At 36.8% G+C, this 9,807-nt stretch overlaps 1 protein-coding gene across 2 annotated transcripts; it reads left to right on the top strand.

Moving 5' to 3' along the window:
• The first annotated feature begins 923 nt into the window (after positions 1 to 923).
• LOC148305124 (glucose dehydrogenase [FAD, quinone]-like) lies at positions 924 to 6,724 on the top strand. 2 transcript variants are annotated; one of them, XM_088267194.1, is made up of 4 exons: positions 924 to 987; positions 2,245 to 2,410; positions 2,491 to 2,624; positions 3,863 to 6,724. In XM_088267194.1, exons 2-4 carry the CDS (start codon positions 2,260 to 2,262, stop codon positions 5,435 to 5,437), a joined length of 1,860 nt encoding a protein of 619 aa, XP_088123320.1. In that variant the 5' UTR covers positions 924 to 987; positions 2,245 to 2,259; the 3' UTR covers positions 5,438 to 6,724. The 2 variants fall into 2 exon arrangements, with proteins under 2 accessions (XP_088123320.1, XP_088123319.1); XM_088267193.1 differs by having other exon boundaries at positions 924 to 1,013; positions 3,863 to 6,718.
• The last annotated feature ends 3,083 nt before the right edge of the window (positions 6,725 to 9,807 follow it).

The raw sequence follows: 9,807 nt of genomic DNA, 5'->3' as shown, positions 1-9,807 counted from the left end.
AATATTATAGTGAAAAATCACTTATGTTTATTTGATCCCCCTGGGAATCGAACGTACTGACCATAACATTATGGAGACGGACAAAATCTAGTCTGGAGCATACTGTTGTACGGAAACGAAACGTGGATTATCGGGTAGACAGAACGCGGGAGGCTGGAGGCGTGTGAGATGTGGTGCTACAGGCGCATTTTGGAGATTCATTGGTCGCAAAACATAGGGGACAACGAGGTTTCAAGCAAGGCTGGGGAGTCTAGATGCTTACTGAATAAAGTTTCACAACAGCGAGCCAAATGGATAGGCCATGATATAAGACAACCTGGCCTGCTTCTTACGATTGTAGAGGGCATGTGCGAAGGCACAAACTGCAGATGACGACCCGTTTCCTACATGGACCAAATTATCTCCAACATGCGTTGTAGAGGGTTCGCCAAGTTGAAGAGACAAGAGTAGATACATTTAGGATAGAGAAATTTGTATTGGGATAACGTTTGAACTGTGATAGTGTTTAAATTTATTCAGCGTTCAGCTCATTAAAATGTGTAGCACGTTGATAAAATATCACTTATTTTCTTGAATGTTTTCCGCAGATACTTTGTGGCACATTTTATAAACTTTACAAGATGAAATAACTTTGTTATAACCACTTTTTTATTAATACAATTTAACCTACCGAACATTTAGGATTTTTACGGTGTGTGTGGAAGTTTTTTGGTAACGGTATTTTAATGATTTTGAGTTAAAATCAACCCTGATGATGACAACGTTCTTGTTGAAACCGGTAGGTTAAATTAATTGTATTATTAAAAAAAGTGGTTAGAGTAAAGATATTTCATTTTATAAAATAGCACTTAGGTTATTTTTAGTTCCCATTCTTCAGTTTTAATTTTATAACAGTCAACAATTAGTATCGCTCGTGTAAAGCTGTAGTCCACTTTGAAGTTCAGATAATGACAGACGTTTGAGTATTCTTCGTACGGTTAATCAGTTGTTAGTGACAATTATTTTTACTGAAAGTATGTTTTATTTTTTATTTCATTTATTTTATAACAAGTGTCTCAGCTTGAGATGCAACATGCCAGGTCGTAAGCCCTTTCTTCATAAAAACAAACATAGAAGTTCCATCTTAATTTGATTAATTGATTCTATCCATTTTTAATTAATGTTTTACCTAGTAAATACCACTATTTCTTAAAATCGATGCATTCCGCATCATTTCATATAATTTCATATCATCATACGGTGTTTGAAAATGATGCGGAATGCATCGAAACACGTGTCACAGTCGATTTTAAGAAATAGCGGTATTTACTAAGTAAAACATCAATTAAAAAATAATATATCTAGTTATATATATAAAGACTTTGGACACGACCAGAGAAGTCTTTCTTTGTCACCCTGTTTTGTATTTCGATTATGCTAAGTTCCATCTTAAGTTGAGAAACTCTGACTCAAGAGTCCGCGACACTAACCACGGGACCACAATCCGAAGATAATAAATGGTTTTTACGTTTTTAGTTAGTTTTGATGTCATATTTAATTGGAAAAGTGTAATAAAATGCGATTATTGTCAAAAGTTAACATAAGTGTAAAAAATTATCAATATAATTAGAAGTTCCAAGAATTTGAGAAGTGTGGTTGTCAATCATGGGTAGAATTGGTGAATGTTACACGTGTGCATAGTGATCACTTAAACCAGTCTATGACGGTCGTAAGCCCTGTAAATGCCCAGACTTCCATATTCTTTTTCATCTGTATTGAGATGTCTAAAAATAATTAAAAAAACTCCTAATTGGAGATAATCCACATTTGTGAACAAGTATTTGGACACACTCAAAATGTTGTCACTGAAGAGGTATTTATACTGATGTCTAAACATAGATGACTATTACTCTGGACTGGTCCCTGAAGTGCAGCAGTGATCACCTTACCTTCATATAATTAACGATCAAGATAATATTGCGTCAATACGATGCAGTGCCCTATGCACTATTGGGTGCGGATTAAGAGTTAGAGAGAGAGAGAGAAAAATACGATGCAGTGCCCTATGCACCATTGGGTTAAGGGTTAGAGAGAGAGAAACATAGATGAAATAACATCTGTAGTTTTCAAAACTAGTTGTGTTTATAGTAGGGTTAGAGAGAGAGAAACATAGATGAAATAACATCTGTAGTTTTCAAAACTAGTTGTGTTTATATTAATATTTCAAAAAGTTGTATTATACGCGTTTAATTGTTTTATTTACAGTAAGGTCTTCTTGAAATGGAGTGCTTGAATGTTACTGGGGGAGCAACTGCTGGGGTGTTCGGGGAGCTCCTGACTGGCACTTTGGGGGCTCTCATGGCGGCCAGCTGCCTGCTAGTGGACCCCGGACAGTGGCCCCCCGACAGGGCGGAGTACCTCCTCAATAATGGTAAGGGTCACCAGCTATTGAGCACTATTTAGTTGGCGAATGACAAGTAAATGATTGGCATATCCTTACATCCTCCGCAGATGTCCAAGAGTTCGACTTCATAGTGGTAGGAGCTGGATCTGCTGGTTCTGCAGTTGCCAGTAGACTGTCTGAAGTTCCACATTGGAGGGTGTTGTTGCTGGAGGCTGGTGGAGATCCACCGGCAGAGAGTCACGTGAGTATCAAGCAATCAAACATTCGAAAATAAACGTGGATAAAAAATGGACCACCAAATTGATTTGCCTGTGTCGGGCACCCACAAACAATGATATATTTTTTTAAATGAATACTTTTTTTTTTAATTTGGAGTTTGTCAAAATACTTGTTCATAAATCTGGACTATCTCCTTCTTCTTCTTTCTGTGCCACTTCTAACGAAGATCGGCGATCATCATGGCTATCTTCAATTTTGATGCTGCAGCTCGGAACTGAGATTTGGTGCTTCTGCCAAACCATTGTCGTAGGTTTTTCAGCCATGATGTCTTTCGGCGTCCTTGAGTTCTCCGCCCCTCAATCTTTCCTTGTAGGATTAGGTGGAGAAGACGATATTTTTCATTTCTCGATGACGATATTTTTCATGATGGTTGGTAGGAGTTCCTTATTGGTATTCATCCGTCGGAGCATCTCTAGGTTGGTGACCCGATCACGCCATGAAATCTCCAACTAGGAGTTATTTTTAACATAATTCATTTTACATCTCAATAATATTTTGTTTAATTAAACCCTTATCCGCACCCCAATGGTGCATAGGGCACTGTGTCATATAAACGCAGTGTTATCTTGATCGTTTACACATAAAGGAAAGGTGATCAGCCCTCCGCTTCAGGTACCAGTCCATGGTAATATTGAATAAATATTACAGTGAAAAAATCACTTATATTTATTTTACCTCCCTTGGGAATCGAACCCGGGACCTCCAGAACGGTAGCCGAGCGTGCTGACCATTACACTACGGAGGCGGACAAATACTTCTCAATAGAGATGAAAAACATTATAAGCTAAAATAAATTGAAAATCATGTTATCAAACGTTTCTCATGTATGTGAATATAATCCAGAATTCGGACCTCACATACAAATGGAATGAGTCTCTGCTTAATAAAAGCTTCCTTCGTCTCACCTTAGATACCTATTGTGATAGATGAAGAATATGGAATGAAGATAGCTATTCTTAACTCATATGTAGTGTGTTACATAAATTTACATAGTTTTGATAAATATATCTAGAGGTCTCAAGAATTTGAGTAGTGTGGTTGTCAATCATGGGTTGAATTGGTGGATGTTACACGCGTGTTAAGTGATCACTTTACCAAACCAATGATGGTCGTAAGCCCTGTAAATGCTTAAGCTTCCATATCCTTTCTCATTTATGTTGAGATGTCAAAAAATCATGTAAAAACTTTTTCTTCTTTCAGATACCACACTTATTCTTTTCAATACTGAAAAGTGAAATCGATTGGAAATACGAGACTGAGAAAGATCCAAAATCTTGCTTGGGCATGCGGAATCAGAGATGTTCTTGGCCCAGGGGTAAGGCTCTCGGAGGCTCTAGCGCTGTTAATGCCATGGTCTACATAAGAGGAAACAAAAGAGATTACGATAACTGGAAGAACAAGGGAAACACCGGATGGGGCTACGAAGATGTTCTGAAATATTTCAAGAAAAGCGAGCACATTGACGATGAACGTATAACCAAGACGAAAGACTACGCAAAATATCACGGAACTGATGGATTCTTAAACGTCGGAAGTTACAGAGATGCTGCACCTTTCGGGAAGAAGATTCTCGAAGGACTCTCTGAACTAGGACATAATATAACACCAGACCTTAATGCTGATGTCCATTTGGGTTTTTCTAGCGTTCAGGCGACGATAAAAGATGGAGTGCGACATTCAAGCGCCACAGCATTCCTGCAACCCGCAAAAGACAGGAGCAATCTTTTTGTGGTGAAAAATACCCAGGTCACCAAAATAACAATTGATAAAGAGACTAAACGAGCAACAGGGGTTAAGTTTATCTTGAACGGAAAAGAAGTTTACGCGAAAACCAAAAAAGAAGTGGTCGTCTCTGGTGGAAGTATAAACTCTCCGCAGCTTCTGATGCTGTCCGGAGTAGGTCCTAAGCAACATCTTCAAGATATGGGTATAGAAGTTGTCGCAGATTTACCAGTGGGTAAAAATTTACAAGATCACATCATGACTCCTGTATTTTATAAAATGAAAAGAGAAAATCAGCCCGGATTGGATCCTATCAAAGAAGTTATCAAATATATAACAGAGCGTAGGGGATTTCTTAATTCGATTGGAACAATGGATACAACTGGATTCATAAACACCAAAAATGATTCTCTTTTCCCAGACATACAGTATCACTTCCATACTATGCCAGCTAACACTCACGATCCTACAAACTTCGCATATAACAACGGATACGACGACGAGTTCGTAAAAATTTATAGGAACCTAAACACTGACGCAGATTTTCTTCACATATTTGTAATAAATCTAAACCCAAAATCAAGGGGTGAAATAAGACTGAAAAGCAAGGATCCTATGGAGAAGCCATTGATATACGCAAATTACTTTGAGGAGGAAGAAGACGTACACACATTACTAAGAGGAATTCACGAAGCTACAAGATTAGAAGATACGAAGGCCTTCAAAGAAGCTGGAGCAAAACTCGAAGATATCGGTTATACACCATGCAAGACCTTTGCATTCAGAAGCGATGATTACTGGGAGTGTATGATTCGTCACACAGCATCTACATTATACCATCCAACAAGCACAGTCAAAATGGGTCCATCGTCAGATCCCGAGGCTGTCGTGACTCCAAGACTCAAGGTTAAGGGTGTCAAAGGACTAAGAGTGGCTGACGCAAGTATTATGCCTGACATTATCAGTGGGAACACCAATGCGCCGACTATCATGATCGGAGAAAAAGCGGCAGATATGATAAAAGAAGACTGGGCTAGTCGCAATGAATTGTGAAACCATACAGCACTGCATTAATTCTAATGAAAACCAACAATAAGAATGAGTTTTACAATAAAATATATTTTATTTTTATTCTGTGAATTCATGTATGGTTACCCCGATGTCGACTATAACTTGAGAGTAATTGTCCTTGTCTTGGGTAGCTCTAAACAGAACCTCGACTGTTCTGATCCCCGTTCAATCTCGTATATTTCGGAATCAGGAGATCTGTCTTCTGCTCACATCGCGTTGACCTTCTATTTTGTCTTTACATATTTCATTTTAAAGATATTATTTACCACAATTTGAGTGTGTCGACTTTTCGTTTCGACTTTTGAACCTGTGAAACTAACCCTACGTTCACACTCCGGGAAGAGGAGACACCTAGTACAGTGAAACCTCTATCTATCGTTCCTCGAATAACCGTTTTCCCGGCTGTGTCGTTTATTTCTTCTATCCCGAATTCATTTCATACTAAACTAAACCGCATTGATCGTTTCTCTATCATCATTTACCGCATTTATCGTTCGACTTAACTTGCATATTTGATGCTTTTTGTCCGATTTTCTTACATTCAACGGGATAGAAACTATCAAAAGCTTGTGTAACCGATAGCAAGAGAGGTCGATATTGATGAAAAGGAGCCGCTGCCTGTACCTGCATTTCCAGAAGCGTGCACACTCTTTGAAAGAAAACTTTCTACAACGCACATTCAATAACCGATGCTGAAAAAAATACTATTTGCAAAGCCGAAAATATACTATTGACCTACTAAAATAAAACAGTTAAAAAACAACAGTATTTTTTTAATTCTATTCAGTTTTTTTTAAAATTCATTTGCATCAGAAACATGTATTCTTCTTAGAATTTTAGTCTATGAATGGTTATGCAGATTTGGAGGACGGTATCTTTACTCAGTCGTATCTATTTGCGTATTGACCTCATAATCCCGCATTCATTGTTTTCCCGCATTCATATTTATTTTAATAGGTACCTTTAAAAACGATAGATAGAGGTTTCACTGTATTACTAGTTGATGGAGGAGAGGGGGTGAACGGGAGCCCGAGTACGTGACAAGCTGCACAGCGACTGAAAGACTAATAGTGTTTCATTGGGACATGGAAGAATGCAGTAGGCAGTGGTTCTCCAAACAAAACAAAATAAAACCTAGACTGTATCAATTTTTTTTTTTCATATTTCATGAGCAATTTCACATTTTCAAATACATTAATTAAATATATTTTGAATATTAAAAGCATTGTTAACTTTGTGGTATGGTAATAAAGTACTCTCCTTATCATACATTGTTTATTTTGTATAATCCCACTTTTTTGTGTAATGGTCAGCACGCTCGGCTACCGTTCTGGAGGTACCGGGTTCGATTCCGAGGGGGGGTCAAATAAATTTAAGTGATTATTTATTTAATGTTACCCTGGTCTGGTACCTGAAGCGGAGGGCTGATCACCTTTCCTTCATGTGTTAATGATCGAGATAACACTCCGTTTATATGATGCAGTACCCTATGCACCATTGGGGTGTGGATAAGGGTTTGAATGAAAAAATTAAAACCGCTTTTATAATTTTTTGAAAAAATTCCCATTGTGATTCAATTGTCTTCTTTCTCTCTTTCAAAATTTTATTTTTGTAATAATTTCAAATCGTAATAATTTTATTTTAATGACCTGACGATGGAATGATTTTCCGAAACCGGTAGTCACGAATAAGTGTTTATAAAAGTGGTATTACACAAAGTAAACAATGGATGATAGGATATAACACTATTTAATCTCACTTAGCTTAAATTTTTTCGTTTAATTTCTTATACGGAACATATCGCTCACTCCTTTCAACAACGTCATATATAAAAAAAAAAGATTTTTCAGGAGATCGTTTTTCATGTTTAAGAATATAACGTCCGCCTCCGTAGTGTAATGGTCAGCACGCTCGGCTACCGTTCTGGAGGTCCCGGGTTCGATTCCCAAGGGGGGTAAAATAAATATATGTGATTTTTTTTCACTGTCATATTTATTCAATATTACCCTGGACTGGTACCTGAAGCGGAGGGCTGATCACCTTTCCTTCATGTGTAAACGGTCAAGATAACACTACGTTTATATGACGCAGTGCCCTATGCATCATTGGGGTGCGGATAAGGGTTTTATTTATTATTACGCTCACTCCTTTAAATAAATAAAAAAACTTGATTTTTCAGGAGAACGTTTTTAAAGTTTAAAAATATAATACAATGTATTAAAAATAAATATCAAGCCACTTTTTGAACTTTTTACTGTGCAACAGATATTTTAAGGTAAAACCTGAATGTTTTTTCTCCATTTGAAAAATATTAAGTATTTTTAAAAAATAATTTAACGATACCTTTTCTTCAAAATGCAAAAACAGCACTTTCTGCCCTGTAGCGGATAAATATCAAGTTGAAAATATGCCGCTTTTGCTGGGATATAGTACATTTTCTGTGGATTCCGAAAACATGGACAACTGAAAATTGACAATTTTTGATATATGACGTTGTTGAAAGGAGTGACGATATGTATGTATGACTTTCAAAATGTGTGTAATATGTTTGTCAATCACGGGTTAAGAATGGCAAATGTCACACGTGTGTAAAGTTCACTTAAACAGCCTATGAAGGTCATTGGCCCTGTAAATGCCCAGACTTCCATATTCTTCTTTATCTATGTTGAGATGTCGAAAATTACGATACTTTCCAGAAAAAAAACTTTTATTTATTTAAACCCCATGTACAGAAAAGAAATAAGTACATTAACGGGCTTATTTTTGAAAAGCAATATCTTCCAATCAACTAAAAACAGACAAATAATATTGATTAAAACGTTTGTTACCGTATATAGCCGTTTGCAATCAAAGAGTAGATAGTACTTGAAAATTTAAAAAAACGTAAATTACAAAAGATGATAATATAAAGGGCAAAGGAAAAAGGGAGTTTAGGGAAGGAGGTAGAGGGAAAAACTAAGGGAGGAGGTTTGATGGAGAGTTAGGATTCTAATGATAAATAGTAATGTCTCAGACGTTTCTTAAAAGTTATTAGAGAAGGTGTATTTTTTTACGCTGAGAGGTAATTCATTCCATTGTCAGGCCGCTTGGACAGAGAAGGAATTACTGAAGAATAAAGTGTTTTATATGATTAACTAACCTGATTTCTTGTATGAAACTTCTTTGACTCTTGATTTCTTCCACGAATATCCACAATATCGACGTTGCACTAGTTCACCACAAAATATAAAAGAATAAAACATAAATTTCTTTTTTAAAAACACACAAATTGACGAGCCACGTTTAACACCGCTTTCCACGCGGTTCCGAAAATTTAACTAAAATTACGCAGTAAATTTCGGTGACAATACTTATGAAGGTAGATTAAAATTTTCGGGAAAATAGACCAAGTAAAAAATATATATATATAATTTTTAAAGGATCGTTGAACCTTGATATGTGTCGCCTACTTTCGAAATCCGCCAGATCCAATTTTATAAGATTTAAAAATAAACACTCTATCGGAATGCCAATTGTGGGTTTTATTGTTTGAAATATTTATATACTTGAAATCCCTGCTAAAAAATACTAAAAACAGCGTTGTATTTCAAATTCCGCTATATTCATGGAACTTGCCTTCTGACCCATATCGGCCAATCAGAGAGCGGGGATAGGTCAAAAATTAAGATAACGTCACTATCGGTTTGTGTCTCGTGTTTTTTTTTAAACTGAAAAAAATAAAAAAAATGGGAAAATTATCTGTACAAATTTTTGAAACATAAATGTTACCCGGAGATTTTCGCATTTTTTGTAAAAACGACTTACATGGATCTGGCGCATTATTTTTATATTTATATAAATAAGATTAGAAAGAGCTCTTTGCGGTGGTATGGACATGTGGAGCGAATGGATAGCGAGAGAATGACTAAGAAAATATATGTGGCGAATGTGAGAGGGAAAACAGAACGTGGACGACCGAAAAAGACTTGGCACGATCAGATCAATCAGAACCTAAAATCTGGCGGTGTCAAAAGTCTGCGTAATCGGAGGGCATGTATGACTAGATGTATGGATGTGAAGGAGGCGAGGAGTGTATGTCAGGACAGAAGAGTGTGGCGTTCCATCCTCTCTGCCTACCCCTGCGGGGAAACGGCGTGATGGTAGTAGTAGTAGTAGTAGTAGTAGTAATATATATAGGTAGTCATGAAGTGGTGTTTTTAAGTGATCACTTTACACACTTGTAACATTCACCAATTCTACCACACGATTGGCAACCACATTGCTAAAATTTTAGGAACTTCAAGATATATTGATCAAACTCGTTTGCAGTATGTCTGAGTTCACAACAGCTATCTATGTTGGAATGAGGAAAG

This window comes from Brachycentrus maculatus, unplaced genomic scaffold (assembly GCF_059751285.1).
Source record: "Brachycentrus maculatus isolate JH-2025_06_01 unplaced genomic scaffold, ASM5975128v1 h1tg000285l, whole genome shotgun sequence".
NCBI classification, from domain to species: Eukaryota; Metazoa; Arthropoda; class Insecta; order Trichoptera; family Brachycentridae; genus Brachycentrus; species Brachycentrus maculatus.
This window is presented reverse-complemented; position numbering and strand designations above follow the sequence as displayed.